The sequence below is a fragment of the Xyrauchen texanus genome, chromosome 7 (assembly GCF_025860055.1).
Source record: "Xyrauchen texanus isolate HMW12.3.18 chromosome 7, RBS_HiC_50CHRs, whole genome shotgun sequence".
In the NCBI taxonomy this organism is placed as follows: Eukaryota; Metazoa; Chordata; class Actinopteri; order Cypriniformes; family Catostomidae; genus Xyrauchen; species Xyrauchen texanus.
This window is the reverse complement of record NC_068282.1, coordinates 42,541,738-42,560,718: the sequence shown is the minus strand read 5'-3', so window position 1 is coordinate 42,560,718 and position 18,981 is coordinate 42,541,738. Positions and strand designations below refer to the sequence as shown.

The window sequence follows — 18,981 nt, the reverse complement described above, 5'->3', positions numbered from 1 at the left end:
AAAGCGATTTATGGTGCATTCAAGGTATATGTCATCAGTACATGTGTTCTCTGGGAAGCAAACCCATGGCCTTGATGTTGCTAGTGCCATGCTCTACTAGTTGAGCTACAATTTGTATAATGCCTAAAACCAGACACTACTAGATCCACTTGCTCAATGAGACCTTGGAGAAAGACTCTTTGGTGTTGCCTGACTTTAAGAACATGGGCACTTATTAAGTGTGTGCTTTTAAGTAAGTCGAGTACAGAAAATTAACTAAAGTTTGAAATACTGACAGTTTACTGATAAGAAGTGAAAAGACACCACCAGCCTGTAAAGTACATCCACTCACTGCTAGGAAGCTTTCAGTGGATTGCAGTTGATAATAAGGAAAATACATAATGTAATATAATACCAATAAGTCAAAACTAACCAGTGACCTCTTCCTTCACAAGATTAGGCCTACTTTTGAAAAATGAATAAATAAAGCAGAATCTTTGAGATGCTAAAATGTTAAGCCCTTTTAAAAATGAATCCCTAAATTCTCCTTTTTTTCAACTAAGGAATCCACATTCTTTTGCCTAATGACGACAAAATCGTCGTCCGAAAAAACACAACGGAGGGAAAAGGGTCATTAAAACGCCCTTTAATCGTTTGGAGGCAAGGCAAACAAACAAAGTTGAAAAGACAAGCTGGTTTAATTAAAAAAGGGAATGTCCTGTGTCCTGTGCATGGACGCATGGCCTTTTCTTTGGATTGATATAAACATGGAAGGAAACATGAAGGAAACCTCCTTCATTTCAGCTCTTTATGGAATATTCTGGGTTCAATACAAGTAAATCTCAATCGACAGCATTTGTGGCATAATGTTGAGTACCACAATAATGTATTTTAACTTGTCCCTCCTTTTCTTTAAAAAAAATCTGGGTTACAGTGAGGCACTTACAAAAAAAAGAAAGAAATGGGACCAATCTATAAATGTTAAAATACTCACTTTGTCAAAAGTATAGCCACAAGATGTAAACAATTAGCATTTTAACATAATTTGATTGAGATAAAATTGCTTACTAAAGGTGCGGTTACACCAGTTTTTGAGCACGCAAATTTATTTGGGACATCCCAACGGACCACGATATGCTGTCATGTAGGAGGGAATCTGGTTTTAATAAATAATTCATCACAAATTACAAATTATATTATATTAAAAATGTTTAATATATTATCTACTTACTTTCCTGCAACCATAAAACAAGTAGCTATGAAATATGTAGGCCTATTCTTTGTATCGAGCCAAGAGGTCAGCGTGTGATTTTTTCATGCAGGTCAGAGTTCACCAAACCTGAACTTTCCTCCACAGCGGAGTGTGAAGATTCTTTGCATGAGCTTGTGTTTCTAGTCTTGTGTTTGAATGGGAGTGAGCGCAAAGTTGCTTGCTTAACCTTTTCTGTGTAAATGTATTTAAAATGTTTAAACTTTGATGCCATCACAACATAATGTTGTAAACCCTAAAGTGACCGTAAAAACAGCTATTTAAACAACGTTAACACTTTAAACACTCCAAAAATCGGCCCCATTCACATCCATTTAAAATGCCTTACTGTACCTCGATTTCTGCTCTTTGTATAGAAAAGGAGGGACAAATCGAAATTATGTTTTGTGGTAATCAACATTATCCCCCAAATGCTGTCGATTGAGCTTAACGTATTAAACCCAGAATATTATTTTAAGACTTTGTTTTCATTTAGCCTTTGTGGTTCAGCAGATTCACCCACTATTAAAATGCAAACATACTGTACAAATCTCAATTGAAATAAGTTAAGACTGTGTTTAATTTAACTGACATTCTGATCCTTTTAATGGCCAAAATTAAAGGTAGCATAAATGAGGGTCCTAAATTGGCCCGTGCTCAGGCGGGCCAAATGCCCAGAAGATAATGTGATCATGTGTTGTGTTGATGGATATTTGTGACCCCTGGTCCTGTGAAAGGTTTCCTCCTCTCTGTACTCCTCCTTCTCCTTTTTTCATTCCATCAATCCATCCATCTTTTCTTCTCTCTCTCATGAGCAGCTGTGTCTTTTCAGCTTCTGTTATTAAAATTTGTATTGAGAAGGATACTCATGCAACAATATATTCTTATATAACTAGACCAAGCACATTAAACAACATGTTGCCATCAATACCCATAAACCCCTTCTTTTTCCAAAAAAAAACTTGTTGATCCTGTGATAAGAATGGATTAAACTGGGAAACAGCTGTCCAGCTTCATGTTTAAAGAAAAACAGGAATTCCAGGAAGAGTCTAGAAGCAAATGAACAATCCATAAAAAGGACCATCAAACACAGATACTGATTAGGGTTAGTTACAAACAAGCTGGTACAAACCTTGCATCTCACAAATCAAGTTTCAACTTTTTCTATGGGACCTAGCATGATTAAAACTTCTGCTTTAACCACACACCTTTTACCAGCATTATGAAAGATATTCTGGAAAAGCTGTTAAAATAATTTCTGTCCAACTTGTTAGAATAGTTTAGACCAGAGATTTATACAGGCATACCTCATATATCATAAGTCACAATCTTTTCTCATCACTTTCACCTTTATTCCTTTTTTTATGACCACAGAATAACTCTTAGGAATGTTTATGTGACTGATCTAGCCATTAATCAACAAAAAACGAGACACAAGGTAATGAATGCAATGACTACTTCACCTACACTTTGTTAAAGCAAGTGATGCTTTTTGGACTGATTTTACGATTTTATGATTTTATGACACTTTGTCTACATCTGGAGGACTTCTATCATCACTTCAGTGGGAAATGAGAGGACAGTCAGTTGACATTGTCAGCTGTTCACCACAACATTCAGCTCAGCAGAAAGCTGCATTTGACAACCATATTTGGAGAACAGGAAACTCTTTGGTTAGTCAAGCTCACTGCCTCTCTCATTCTGCGCACTCTCCCCAACCATTTCCTATGACAGACTCAGCTGAAGTCAAACTTTCGCATAAGAGCAGACAGAGAGACTTGCTTTAAGACCAAGCTTAATGATGGTGATGTTTATGACTAGGAGATCATAGCTTGATGAAACAGTATGAGCATGCTCAGCTCATCAAAACAACTTGATTTAATGGCAGCATAAAATAACTGAATGAACAACTGCCAGTCACATTAAACACATCTTGCCAAACAATTCAATGTTGACAGCAAGTTTCAGTGACCACTGTGAATTTCTGAAACAGCTCAGCAACCAAGCAACTTGTCACACTTGACAGAGCATTATCAACTTACTGGCATATAGTCACAGATCATTTATATATCTGAAAGCATCACTGAGCCATTTGTACACAACAAAAACAGCTGAATGAAATATGTAATTACTCATAGAGAAATTATAAGCTATTTAAGGACTAAAACTCAAAGCATACTCACAAGATTGATGAAAACTTGGCGCAAAGCGGTTGTGATTTGGAAAGTTAGGGTTTGGAGAGTCCTGCGATAGCGAGGTACTCCAAAAACGAACAGTCCAAATTAGACGGTAAAGCTTGAGAACATTATTTAAACGGCGCTGTGGATGGAGTGGGCGGGGCTGCTCAGCCGAACCGCACTATGATTGGTCAGCATTTTTGACAGGTCAGGTGAACGACAGTGGCACGCGCAGCATCCATTTAAATGTTCTGGTTTACTACTGAACAAAGTGCTTAACACTTCGGTAGCGTTTTGAGACTGCACTGATGAAATGGAAAAATTAAGATGAACAGTAATTCATTAGTACACAGTAATAATCTTGTATTTCATAATCCTTAGAGTTTTTTGGTTAACACACAGAAAGCATTTGCACAATAAAGATGGTTATATAACTTTTTGAAACTACAGAAGTTAATGTTCAAAAGTGAGGTGACATTTATATGTATATGTAAATGTTGTAGTTCATATATAGGGGAAACTGGGGCTTGTTGTCACATGGGGAAGTTGTCATAGGGGTTACATCTCAAAAAGGTTTTTGAGTCAAAAGACCATAGCTCTTGGGTGAACAAAACAACACACACACACACACACACACACACACACACACACACACACACACACACACACACACACACACACACACACACATATAAAATATAGATATTTTTTAAGCAGAGTACAAAGGCAATTTGCAAAACGTACCCTCACTAATTCAGTCGGTTTGGCATTTATGTGTGGATTACTGCTCCATCTTCAATGTAATTATTGCTGTGTCTAGTATCAGGTCTGGATGTGCAATTTACTGCCTTTTCCTGATTAATATGTAATCCTGTAATCCATAAAAAAGTAATGATTTGAAAACGTTCCAAAGAGCATGTGAAATCTGACCTTTTGTACAAGGTCAACATCACAAACTTGCTTATTTGATTAGTGATCTAGACATAATGCAGAATCTTACATCTTTTCTTCATTTTATGTAATACTGTTTCTATGTTTCTTTCTTTTTTTGTCTAGGTTTAAATTGTATGGGAAAAAGATGAGAAAGGAAGTAAAACGGATGACAGAATTTTCATTTTTGGGTGAAATATCCCTTAAAATGGAGTGGTGCGTAGTGACTACAGCACAGGGCTGTTAAACAGAAGGTCACTGGTTCGAATTCCACAGCCACCACCATTGTGTCCTTGAGTAAGGCACTTAACTCCAGGTTGCTCCGGGGGGGATTGTCACATTAATAAGTGCACTGTAAGTCGCTTTGGATAAAAGCGTCTGCCAAATGCATAAATGTAAATGTAAAATTAAGAAGAAAAAAAACAGCTTTTCAATGTGGTTTTAGACTTTTGGAGCCCAAAGTATACTTAGTATGTCATCCATAGGTATTCATTCATCACAAGCTTGATACTGTCTTGCTTGACATCTTGCTTGTCTATTTCAAGAAGGTTAAGCAGTTGCTGATCACAAAAGGAACCTCTTAACATATAGAAACAGGTGAAAGAGAACGAGCGAGAAAGAGCGAGAGATAGAGGGGGAGATGGAGAGGGGGAGGGAGATTTCCTAGATTACATGCTGAACACTACATCTGGATGAGGCGATTCCCTTGAGATCCTTTTTGGGACCCTTATCGTTACGCACATCACATTCCGTCCCCTCCATTCCTGCAATGCGCTCCTGCTATCTAATGGGACTTTCTATATAAGGACAACCTCCTATTGCGTCCAGTAAATCATATCTGTGATGTTTCCAGGGAACAGGCCCATGGCTGGTATGCATTGAGGCCTTGCAGCGGTGGCTCTGTCTCTGGTCAGCATCAAGCTCGTCTGGATGTGCGAAGGAAAGGAAGGGAGATAGAGCAAGTGTCTTGGGGGTGGGGGGGTTCATAGTGAGAGTAAAAGTACGAGGTTGGGAGAGAGAAGGCCAGAGAGGAAGACGCATGACTCTACAAGTCTCTGTTGTGCCATATAAGGACAATGGGGTCTGCCTGGAATCTCGACTCTATTCTGTGTTTAGAAGGGAACACCAAAAGGCTTGGACTGAGTGACTAAATATGGTGCAACAGCAGTGTCATTGTTAAGACTGTAGGTATTTATTGGGATATCTTTCTACTGTTTACTCACCAACAATAAACCTTGGAGTAGCTGCAAGCAAAGACTCCAATTAAGGAATGTAAGGTATTGCACCTGCTCGTGCTACACTGTGCTGAAAAACAGTAACAATAAATGTTTTTAAATAGCCGTTTTACTTTGTAACTATGTGATTATTTGTTCAATTGAATAATATTCATATGCAGCTTTGGGTAGATTACTTTTGAAATGTTATCTGGTACTGATTACAAATTACATGGCAACATTTGTTATAAGTAATGTAATCTTTTAGATGACACTTTTTAGGAAAAGTAATCTGATTAGTAATCTTTTGGATTACATTTTGATAAAAAAAAATCAGTGCCTCACCTGTGATATTGTATTGTATATTGTATTGTATGTACTGTATACTACTTTATATTGTCCATTTACCTCGTTTCTTGGCTCTATTTATTGTACAGTGTGTAAATGTTATACGCAAGCAGCAGCAAGTGAGGAGAAAGGTAGGAACAATTCTAGGAGCCCAAAAAATATTGTGTATTTAAAAAAATAAAATAAAATAAAATGTAAATATGGGCCCAGGGCAATAAACAGTAAGGAGGCACAAAGTACCTTGCTTTACGGGCCTGTTTGTATGTAGTTCTTGTCTTATTGGCTCTACTTAAATTGTTACAATAATGTTCCATGTTTTGCACCATGGCTTCAAGGGACACTTCATTGCATACTATTGTCATACTGTAAGAAGTGACGATATGAAAACTTAATAAAAAAAAAATAAAAAAAACCTGTTCAGTTCCCATGTCTAGATACATACTGTAGTTGTAGCTGCATGGAAGGACACTATTTCGGGAAAGAGACCTGACACTGTGTCTGAAGAAGAGGAGGGAACGGGAAATATGTGCTATATTCAAGCTGAGCTAGTGATAGGCAGTTCAGGGCAGAGAGTCTTCTGAGACCCTGCAAAAACGAATTTGAAGTGAAGCCATTCAGAGTGACTGTGGAGCTTAATGGTTTGCCTACGTCAGTAAAAAGATAGACAAAACCATTTTAATGTATATGCCATTACCACTGATGATGTCAGAAGCGGAGTACAGTAATAAAGTTTTTATGGTGCTTTGCTCACCCAAGAAGATATAAAAATAGAATAAATGGCATGTAGTGAATGAAAGAGTCCAAATACACACATTATAACCACCATAAGTTCTGGTGGTATCAATCAATTATGGTGTACCTTTTAAATGCAGATTTAAATCACACACTATATTGGGGGGGGCGCAACGATGTAACAGGGTTGGCACAAAATGAACATTAAACGTCAAATGCCCATGACATTTAATGTTCATTTTGTGCCAACCCTGTTACATCGTTGCAATTGTGACGATCAGAGGAAACATGGCTGATAAATCCATTAACTTAGAAACATCATAGAACCACATCACATTTTAATAGGCAATAATTTGTGATCAGTGTCTGTTTTTATGTAAAAAAAAAAAAATACATAAATAAAAAGAATCACATTGAAAAATATATCATTTCCTTCCATAACAGTGTTATGGGATTATTGATTGAACTGAGTTTATACATAAACCTCAGTTCGAACAATGTGGTCAAAAACATTTGACAATTTCGTTTAAATAGTGACAAATTCACCATTCTGAGAGCTAAGCTCTGGTAGAATTATACAATGTGACTAAGTTCAGTATACTGTTATTTACACAGTGGCAAGAGAAAGTATGTGAACCCTTTGGAATAACTTGTTTTTCTGTATTAATTGGTTATACAATGTGATCTCAAAGTCACAAGTATAGACAAACACAATGTTCTTCAGCTAACAACACTCAAACAACTATAATTTATCATGTCTTTATTAAACATATCACATTAAACATTCACTGTGCTGTAGAAAAAGTAAGTAAACCCTTGGATTTAACTGAACCAGTTGTTTCCATTAGCTGCGGATTAGACCTGCACAATGTTCAGAAGGAATTTTGGACCATTCGTCCTTACAGAACTGCTTCAGCTAAGCCATATTCTTAGGATGTCTGATGTAAACAGCTCTGTTGAGGTCGTTCCACAGCATCTTTATTAGGTTAAGGTTTGGGCTCTGACTGGGCCACTCCATTTTCTTTCCTCTCTCCTTTTTTTTAAGCCATTCTGTAGTGAATTTACTTTGATGTTTAGGGTCATTGTTCTGCTGCATCACCCAACTTCTACTGAGCTCCAGCTGGTGCACAACAACCTTGATATTATCCTGTAGGATATCTTGATAAACTTAGGAATTAGCTTTTCCCTCGATGATAGCAAGCGGTCCAGGCCCGAAGCAGCAAAGCAGCCCCAAATCATGATACTCCCTCCATCGTGCTTCACTGTTGGTATTATGTAATCATGTTGGTATGCGTTGCCCTTTTTATGCCATACAAATTTCTGCATGTTCTTCCCAAACAATTAAACTAGTTTCATCAGTCCACAAAACATTATTCCAGTTGTAGTGTTGTGCAATGTCAAGATGGTCTTTGGCAAATTTCAAATGCACAACAAAGTTTTTGTTGGAAAGCAGAGGCTTCCTTCATGGTGTACTGCCATGGACACCATGGCTGTTTAATGATTTCTGTATAATAGACTCAAGAGCAGAGATGTTGACCAGTTCCAATGACTCAGCAAGTCCTTAGCTGTCACTCTAGGGTTCTTATTTTTACCTCATTGAGCATTCTGCGTTGTACCCTTTGAGTCATCATGGCTGGACGGCCACTTTTAGGAAGAGTAGCCACAGTACTTAATCATTTTCATTTATAGAAAACGTGTGGACAGATGAATATCTAAGCTCTTCCATATAACTTTGTAATCCTTTCTAGCTTTATGCAAGGCAACAACTCTTGATCGTAAGTCTTCTGAGATCTCTTTTTGCGAGGCATGACCAACGTCAGCAGATGCTTCTTGTGAATAGCAAACTCAAAATGTTGGAGTGCTTTTTATATGTTAAAGTAGCTTTAACCCACACCTCCAATCTCGTTTCATTAACTGGATGCCAGGTTTGCCAACTTCTGACTCAAATCCATGAATGTACAAAATATTTTGAGGGTTATATATGAGTGTATTATTTGCTCCTCTTGGAACACAGTTCCAACTTGACAGCAGGAGAGCAAGCAAATATTTTTGCAGCTCATATTTATTCAAAATGTTTCACATGATTTGTGATTTTATGGAAAACCTTTAATTATGAGAAATTTACCATGATCGTCCTACTTATTTGCCAACCCTTGAACTTTTGATGCATTTAATATTCCTTGCCATTGACATGAATCGTGACATTGCACTGGGAGAAATTCCTTTCCTCAAATTGCCTTCCCTGTGACAACTTTCTTTGTGAAAGGCTAAACATATCAAGTGTATCTTTAAGTATTGACATACCTTTTAAAATCTTGGCAACAGATGGTGTTTACAATGTTTTTGAGCTGTGCTGTTGTGAAGTGAATGAAAACTAAACATACTACAACACATCTAAACGGACACACTGAATCATCTCAAAGAGTTTCTGAGCAGAAGCGCATGAGACATAAAATCAAGAATGACCACAGTACCCCATTTTGGTAAAACTGGTAAAAAAAAAAAAAATACTTTGCTCTTCTGTAAAATCTAAAGTGCTTCCAATAGAAACAGACAGTACAACAGAAGAGTGCTTTCAATTGAGCGAGAACAGATTAGGCAGGAAACTATTGTTTAAATGCCATTTTCATAAGACAGGTTGGCTTTGGCAAACTAATAGGAAAGTGAGGAATGACAACTAAAGAATGCTCAAAATTCATAGTTCAAGGACCTGGGGCTTCACTTAGAAATATTCATCCAGGCTTGTTTTGGCAACCCTGTAGTGTACTGCTTTTTAAGATAAACCATCAAAGAACTTCACTAGGTCTTTTAAAGGAATATTCCGGGTTTAATACAAGTTAAGCTCAATCGACAGCATTTGTGGCAAAATGTTGATTACCACAAAAATAATTTAGACTAGTCCATGATTTTCTTTAAAAAAGCAAAAATCAATAGGGCCAATTTTTGGAGGGTTTAAAAGGCAGAAATGTGAAACTTATAATTTTTTATGGTGTAATGTTGTCATGGCAATGAAGTTGTAAAATTGGATATACCTTTACACAGAAAAGGTTAGAAAACATAAATAATAATGCGTTAACATGCATATTGTTTTCGTCTCATTGCTGCACTTTTTGAACATTTTAACTTTTAAGGACAGGCCTCATTCACTTCCATTGTACTGTAAGTGCTCACTGTAACCCAGTGTAAAGCAGTTCAATGGAAAGGAGGCGAGAACCGGCTTGACAATATAAATAATATTTTAATGATAAACTTAAACAAAAGACAAAAACACACACATGACGGATATGTCTGTAAACTATCTCTCTCTCCCGCACCATCCTCCGCAGTCGGCCTTTATCCCTCTCGGAGGCTTGATTAGCCTGATAACCGGGTGTGTAGAATCACAACCCGGCCCGCCATCTGCCCTGCCACACCCTGTTTTTTATTTTTGTTTTAAAGAAAAGGAGGGTCAAGTCGAAATTATTTTTTGTGTTAGGCAAAGTTATGCCACAAATGCTGTTAATTGAGCTTAACTTGAATTGAACCCGGAATTTTCCCTTGAATATTTGCATTTTTCATTAGTTATGTTAGCATCAAAAAACTTGCTTTACATTAAATATATATAGATAAATAAAAGGCTATATTTACATAAAATTGAAAATTAATGGTGCTTTTTTTTTTTTAATGGTACAAAAACATCCACTTAAAAATCCTTTAGTTGTATGTCAAGACTATTTACATACAGTTCATAAAAAAATTGCAATTTTATACTATATTGTAACTAAAAACATCTCTAATCCCATTATGAGCTGAAAAGTATGGAAGCCCATTCCGCCATATAAAAAAAGAAAAATAGTGCTTTGACTAGTCAAAATTCAGAGATGCTTAGTCATAATTATGAGATGAAAAGTCATCTTTATGAGATACTAAATCAACTAAATAAAAAGCCAATTATTAGATAAAAAGTTATTAGAATTATGAGATACTAAATCACAAGTATGAGATGATCATTTTTACTTTTTAAAAGTATTTACAACTCATAATAATTATTCCGTATCTCACAATTATGACTTGACATCTTATAATTTAATATTTTTTATCTCAAAATTGTTTTAACTTAGTATCTCATAAATATCATTTATTATCTCAAATTTGACTTGCCGCCTCATAATTTCATCATTTTATCTCCTAATTTTGAAATATGACCTCAGAACTATGACTTTTTTTATCTCTAATTTTGACTTAATGCTCAGTTCTTTATTTTTTTTTTTGCTATGTGGCAGAAATGGGCTTCCATATACAAGTAAAACTGAATTGCTTTGGATTAAGCCGTACAACTGACGCCATCAATACAAAAATCAAATAAATAAATGCACTCAATATCTAAAACCAAACTAAGCTAAACAGAGAATTTTGGCCCCCTTAGCACCAAAATGGTGCCTAAACTGCTTAATTGTGATCATATAATTTCCTCTGGTGAGTGTTGCCTCTTTCATCTGAAAGTGAAGAAACAAATTATAAACCAAACATTCTAATTTACAGAAAAGAAAATGAAAAGGCAAACTCATGGTCATTGACATATACTTATTTTATTTGTTTTCTCCTCACTCACCTATTAGTTTTATGACTCTTTTGAAGGCACTGTTGCTGAGCTTGTTAGGAAGAGTTTTCCTTTGTTCTCTTCCTTGCTGCTAAGGAAATGATGGAGCAAACCATACAGCAGAGGCCTAAAAATCAACACCAAGACATGAAAGTGAAAAAGCAAACATGATTAAAGACCCCAATGAAATGTCTTGACAATCCAGTGTTGATGCATTTTCTAAACACTCCAATTTAGACAGTGGGAGCTGTTAAACAAGATGGAAATGGATGCTCCTAACTGTTTGAATGAAACCAAAGCCAATGGTTTGTTCAAATATTCCTTAGAGGCCAGCTTTATAGTTTTAAAGGTGCACTCAGTAACGTTTGTCTTTGTGTCATCTTGAACTTACACTGACACCTAGCGGCATGGATTTGTTCCTCTTAAGTTTTGGTAAAATGGGGAGATTATTGAGACAATTCATTGAAATTAGACAGCTTACTCTCATTTTTATCCTTTGCGTCGAAAGGAGTCAGTTGAGGTGGTTTGGGCATCTGGTAAGGATGCCCCCTGGCCGCCTCCCTAGGGAGGTGTTTCAGGCACGTCCAGCTGGGAGGAGGCCTCGGGGAAGACCCAGGATTAGGTGTAGAGATTACATCTCCAAACTGGCCTGGGAACGCCTCGGGGTCCCCCAGTCAGAGCTGGTTAATGTGGCTCGGGATAGGGAAGTTTGGGGCCCCCTGCTGGAGCAGCTGCCCCCGCGACCCGACTTCGGATAAGCGGTTGAAGATGGATGGATGGATGGACTCTCATTTTTATTTCACAAATAAAAGAGGAGGAATTGCAATCAAAAGGGAGCAGTTGCCCTTCTGATAGGACTGTAATATTGTTCCTGATGTTGTGTCTATCGCAGGTTGCCACCGGTTCCGACCCGAAAGTGAATCGTCATGGCCCCGTTCAAGCTGGCAACCTGCACCAAGTAGTGGCGGAAACTTTCAGTCTTAGTATAAGGAGCATCCATCGATGTGTATATGCGGTGTGCACAGCTATTAAAGAAAACTTGATGTGGTGTAATATCAGGGTTTACGTGATACATTCCTGATATTCAACAGGCTATTTTGAACAATCATCTAATCTAAAGTATTGCCATCAAAACTGCATTATGTCCCACATATTTGTCCAGCAACTTTTAATAACCAACTGAACTTGATTGTCATTTAAAATGAATTTTAGTGTCATAATGCAATTTACATTTTCTGAAGAAGCTCAGCAAAAGCAACCTGAGGTAAAGAGGGTTAGATTGAAAATATTTAAACTTTTAAAATGTTCAAAAGCTCATTTTCTGAAAGTGAAATTAATTTGTTCTCCGTGCACTTGTCGATGTGCATGATACGAGATATTTGTGTTGGCACTCCTGGAATTGTCATGTTTGCAGCATCGGATCTGTGATATGCCATTAAGATCAATCCATAGTCACGTACAAGAAATTGTCTTTCAAGGATGTATACCGTCGTCATGATTAATACAGGCTAACAATTGGGGTAAATTCTGAGTTTATGCGCTAGAGTTAAACGGAAAAATATTATAACTAGGGCTGTCTATCGATTACAACTTTTAATCTAATTAATTACATTGTGTCCCGTTTAATTAATCGCATATACAAATAAGAGCTGAGAAAGCCCCTCATATAACAATAATTAAAAATATAATGATGATATAATTATACATAGTTATCTTTAAATATTTAAAAAATTGTAGCGTCTCGGGTGCGTTGCGTCATAAACATAAAATGTTTAGGTCACTGTGTCAAGCTAAATATAGTTTAATACTTAGAACACATCTTGAGATCCCTTAATTTACGCTCCATCAAGTGTTTTGAATGCAAGAACGTAACGCATGTTTGTGTTGTGTGTCTGCTGGATGGTTGTTTTCTTCACTGTATAAACTAAGTGTTGCCACACAGCTGAAATTTCAATTACTGCCCTCTGGAGTAAACAGGTGGTACTACAAGCTTTCATTTCTCAGGAATCTTCCTTATTATGGTCCGGGGGCATGCGATTAATTGCATTACTTTTTTTAACGCGTTATTTTTTATACAATTAATTGCATTGAATTAACATGTTAAATCGAAAGCCATAATTATAACGACACTTGTGAAATTTTAGCGATAATTTGCGTTTCCATTAGTTTAATGTTGATGCGCTAAAACTTTTTGTGTGGAAGTGTCAAAAACAGTACGGTTACTGAGATTAAAGCTACACTATGTAAGATTTTTTTGATATAAATGAACAAAATTTCTTTAATAAGCAAGTACACAAACAATCTGTCTTCCAAACCAAGTTTTTTGCAATATCCTGATTCAATAAGAACAAAACTAGTGACAAAAATAAGATCCAGCTACTTCAGCACGTGTATAAGCGGTGAATGTTGTGGTAGTAGTTTGAAGCTGAAAGCTAGTAGCCACAAAAAATGAGCGACATTGACCATGGATCATTCAAAAAGGGAATCTTCTGGGGAATCACCCGTTTACAAAATAAAAAACCGAGAAGAGTCTTCAAGCCAAAAGGGAAAGCAACAGAGCCCGTTGTAAAACACAAAATACCCTCGGATTGGCTTTTCAGAGATAGCTCCAAGATCTAAAAGGATTTAAAACTGACCCAGAGATGGAGCTTTTCCTGCTGGACAGGTAAGATATTTTATTGGACCGATGTTGAGCCCGGTAGCTCTCTTAGTGCAGTAGTTCGTTAGATAGCGTTAGCCACTCTAATTGGGTATTTTATTATGGACTGTGATACTGCAGTGCTTTCAATTTCATTTGAGGAAGGATGGACAATGGGAAAAAAAATACTTTTATTCTGGTAACAATGCCAATCTCTAAACCAGTTACTGCCTTGGTCTATTTGCCTGCCTGCTAAGTTATGGGTTTTCACTATTTGATTTTATCTGATATGACTAGTAATCACTGTCTTATGTCATCATTGCCTAACTTTTTACAGTTAATTATTTTAACTGTTTTCAATAAGTCAAAACAATGGCAGAAGATATGTTACTTACCTGCTCATAATCACCTGTAACCATGGTTACTCCTCAATCATCAGATTCATCTACACAGAGTTGTCGGAGTACAACTCACGTAATTACCAAAACATTGTTCCTCCGTAAGTAACCTGCAGTTTTATGCTTCAACCACAAGAGGGCGAAGTTGCATACGCTGCATCCAAAATCACTAACTTGTTCACTATTTCCTATACAGTGGATGTCTTTGAGTGCCCTACATCAGGCAAGGAGTGAACGGAATGAGTGAATTCGGATGTTGACGTATACACGGAGCATCGGTGAGAGCGCTGGAGATGACACAGAAACAACTTCGACACATTTGTAAATTTTTCTTACATGTAGGACAACAATAATCATAAAAACAACAATAAAAATATTTGTTATTCATATAGAATACATCTTCATTCTGTTTGTCATGTTGAATCTGTTATTATTCATATATTAATACTGTTAAAAACTGCCAACATGAATACAACAATTGTACAAGTGTACATTATTGAATTCATTTTTTTATTTTACCATGACACTTCTTGACAAACTCGGCCGCATTTCTGAGCACCAAGAAGAAATGACGTACGCATAGCACCCTCATGCGACTGTAATACAAATGTTCTTAATAGCAACACCCACTGATTATTAGAAAATATGTACATGTGATAAACAATATTAGAATAATTTTAATTTGTTCAATTTATCTGTATGATTTTGTATTGCTATATTTTATTTTGTTACTTTTAATCAAGTTTTGATACAGTTGAAGTCAGGAGTTTACAAAAACCTTAGTCAAATACATTTAAACTCAGTTTTTCACAATTCCTGAAATGTAAATGTAGAAAACATTCCCTGTCTTAGGTCAGTTAGGATCACTACTTTATTTTAAGAATGTGAAATGTCAGGGGCCTGGGTAGCTCAGCAAGTAAAGACACTGACTACCACACATGGAGTCGCAAATTCGAATCCAGGGCATGCTGAGTGACTCTAGTCAGGCTTCCTAAGCAACCAGAATGCCTGATTGCTAGGGTGGGTAGAGTCACGTTGGGTTAATCTCCTTGTGGTCGCTATAATGTGGTTTTCACTCTCTGTGGGGTGTGTGGTGAGTTGTGCATGGATGCCACTGAGAATCTCCATGGTAATGCGCTCAACAAGCCATGTGATAATATGGGCAAATTGACTGTTTCAGAAGCGAAGGCAACTGAGATTCGTCCTCCGCCACTCAGATTGAGGAGTCACTACGCCACCGCTAGGATTTAGAGAGCATTGGGAATTGGGCCTTCCAAATTGGATATACATTTTTTTTTTTTTTTTTTATGTGAAATGTCAGAATAATAGTTGGTTTATTTCAGCTTTTATTTCTTTCATCACATTCCCAGTTGGTCAGAAGCTCAAATGGTTTGTAGGCCTCCTTGCACGCACACACTTTTTCAGTTCTGCCCACACATTTTCTACAGGATTGTGATGGCCACTCCAATACCTTGACTTTGTTGTCCAACTTTGGAGGTATTCTTGGGGTCATTGTCCACTTTGGAAGACCCATTTGCGACCAAGCTTTAACTTCCTATCTGATGTCTTGAGTTGCTTTAATATATCCACAAAATTTTCCTTCCTCATGATGCCATCTATTTTGTGAAGTGAACCAGTCCCTCTTCGGCTTGCAAACATCACCCTTTTTCCTAATAGTCATTATGGCCAAACAGTTCAATTTTTGTTTGATCAGACCAAAGGACATTTCTCCAAAAAGTAAGACTCAATACTTGGTCGGGGCTCCTTTTGCACGAACTACTGCAAATAATTATTGCTCAGTGGTCCAAAGACCTCTTTTCAGATTAATATAAATTTTGCATTTCATTTGTAAATCAAGGTCCCAGAGTCTGGAGGGCGAGTGGAGAGGCACAGAATCCAAGTTGCTTGAAGTCCAGTGTGAAGTTTCCACAGTCAGTGATGATTTAGGGTGCCATGTCATCTGCTGGTGTTGGTCCACTGTGTTTTCTCAAGTCGAGAGTCAATGCAGCTCTCTACCAGGAGATTTTAGAGCACTTCGTGCTTCCATCTGCTGACAAGCTTTATGAAGATGCTGATTTCCTTTTCCAGCAGGACTTGGCACCAGCCCACAGTGCCAAAACTACTAGTAACTGGTTTACTGAATATGGTATTACTGTGCTTGACTGGCCAGCCAACTCGCCTGACCTGAACCCCATGGTAAATCTATGGGGTATTGTCAAGAGGAAAATGAGAGACACCAGACTCAACAATACAGGCGAGCTGAAGGCCGCTATCAAAGCAACCTGGCTTCCATAACACCTCAGCGTTGCCACAGGCTGATCGCCGCCATGCCGCATTGATACAGGAATTCATGCAAAAGGAGCCCAGACCAAGTATTTAGTGCATCAATTAACAGACTTTTCAGAAAGTCAACATTTCTGTATTATAAATTCTTTATTCTAAAAATGTGAGATACTGGATTTTTGATTTCCATGAGCTGTAAACTGTAATCATCAAGATTACAACAAAAAAAGGCTTGAAATATTTCACTTCATGTGTAATGAATCTAGAATATATGAAAGTTACACTTTTTTAATGAAATTACGGAAAAACTTTTACACGATATTCAAATTTTTTGAGATGCACCTGTAGGACTTTTTTTTTCTGTGGATATAGATTTTTTCTGCTGTACTGGGATTGATTGGCACTTTTCGCTCCAAACTACATTAATCTATAGGAGACAGAATGTATCTCCTTCCTTAGCGGTATGATGGCTGTGTGGTCGCATGGTGTTTGTATTCACATACTATTGTTTATACAGATGAACGTGGTACATTCAGGCATTTGGAAATTGCTCCCAAGGATGAACCAGACTTGTGGAGGTCCACAATTTGTTTTCTGAGGTCTTGGCTGATTTCTTTTGATTTTCCCATGATGTCAAGCAAAGAGGCACTGAGTTTGAAGTTACACCTTAAAATACATCCACAGGTACACCGCCAATTTAGTACACCTCCTATCAGAGGCTAATTGGCTAATTGCCTAAAGGTTTCACAACTGCTGAACTGAATTTTCCAAGCTGCTTAAAGGCACAGTTAACTTAGTGTGTGTAAACTTCTGACCCACTGGAATTTTGATATAGTCAAATAAAAGTGAAACAATCTGTCTGCAAACAATTGTTGGAAAAATTACTGTTGTCATGCACAAAGTAGATGTCCTAAACGACTTGCCAAACTATAGTTTGCTAATATGAAATCTGTGGAGTGGTTAAAATGTGTATGTAAACTTCTGACTTCAACTGTATGTCAAAAAGTAATCTTTAAGCTTTAAGGGAGTGGTATTCTGCTGTTCATGTGATCAAAACATGGCAGATCCTGTGTGCGGACCCTCTCTACATGTAGAATAAAACAACTTTTATAAGGTTACTGATATGACTGGAGTATTCATTTTAATGTGAGTGTTATGATTTCCTACATTGCAAAATTACAATTCAAGTCTTTAGGGGTTAGACTTTTTAATGATGAAAAATTACTGAGTGCACCTTTATTATGAGCAAGTGGTTCACCGAGTGGCTTATAATTTGTGAGGGAGTTCTTCACAAATCGTACTTACACAGCTTTGGCGCTTGCATCTTCAGCGACATTTAGCTCATTGGCCATGAACTGACGGTCCAGGGGAACTTCAGGCTGACTTGATTCTGAAACATATTGGACATATATAATGACAAAACCATTACAAATATGTTGTTTATAAACAGAATAATTTTCCGAGTTTGTTCTTACGTTAATTAATAAGTACATAATACACTAAGGGTGATAAATATATGGTCCTCCTCCAGCCGGTCTGTTCACCTGCGGTAAGCACTGATGCTGTGTATCGATACTTGTTGAACTCCAGGTATTCCCGGATTAGTTCATTGATCAGCAGGTTCTCGTGGGACAGCGGCGGGCGCGGTGCGGTCTGATCGTCCAGCGCACTGAACACTTCCGCCCGAATCCTCGCCTTCAGCTGCCCGAGGACCCCCCGGGCCTCCAGCGTCTCTCTCAAAGCTACAGATCATTCATTTGAAATAGAGAAAGTGACTTGGCTGCTGCTTGCAACAACAATGTAGAGATTCGTTTTATGAATAATAATTTGGTATTTTCTATAACATTTATTAAGAAAAACATGAATATCAAACGAGGCAACATGATTAAAAAAAAATCTACTATTATGACATTGAAACAATGACCTGGTACGTTACAAGCTTTTTGAGAATCAACTCACCGCGTTTCAACTCTGTTATGGATGCCATTGCAACTCTTTTTTTGCACTTCACAGACGCGTCCGCTAGAGGTCAGTGTGGCTCTTACTACTTACAGAGTTGTACTATTGCTTAGCCTGTCCACTCTTCACAGTTCCCAAGTACAGTTATATGAACCTCCCGAAATGGACAGTGAAGTGCCAAGAGATCCATTCTTTTGGTCTTTCGGCTAAAATAGTCCTAATAGTTGTAGTAGTAGCATTAACAGCTGCAGCAGCAGCAGTAGTAGTAGTAGTAGTAGTAGTAATAATAATATAGGTAGTAGTGTTCCATACATTTCCCAAAACATTACATTAGTACAATAATAAGTATAGTACGTGATATTTAAAAACAAATATATGCCTTTGTATATATTGTGTTTTACAATACTGGGGTTGGATTTTCTCCCAAAATTGGAATACCCAATTCCCAATGAACTCTTGTGTATTTTTCTATTTTGGATTTTAGTGGAAAAGGTG

The 18,981-nt window shown here is 37.3% G+C and overlaps 2 protein-coding genes across 3 annotated transcripts in view; both read right to left on the bottom strand.

Moving 5' to 3' along the window:
• Nucleotides 1–3,547, bottom strand: part of myh11a (myosin, heavy chain 11a, smooth muscle) — a 48,509-nt gene extending 44,962 nt beyond the window's left edge. For both annotated transcript variants that reach the window (XM_052130081.1, XM_052130082.1), the window contains exon 1: nt 3,412–3,547. The gene's annotated coding sequence lies outside the window, so the exon portion shown is untranslated. The remainder of the gene's footprint in view (nt 1–3,411) is intronic.
• Nucleotides 3,548–7,393: 3,846 nt separating this feature from the next.
• On the bottom strand, nt 7,394–18,533 carry cep20 (centrosomal protein 20). The gene is made up of 5 exons (XM_052130743.1): nt 18,487–18,533; nt 18,072–18,269; nt 17,833–17,917; nt 11,221–11,335; nt 7,394–11,104 (listed from the first exon to the last, which is right to left on the bottom strand). Exons 1-4 carry the CDS (start codon nt 18,512–18,514, stop codon nt 11,230–11,232), a joined length of 417 nt encoding a protein of 138 aa, XP_051986703.1. The 5' UTR covers nt 18,515–18,533; the 3' UTR covers nt 7,394–11,104; nt 11,221–11,229.
• Nucleotides 18,534–18,981: the final 448 nt, after the last annotated feature.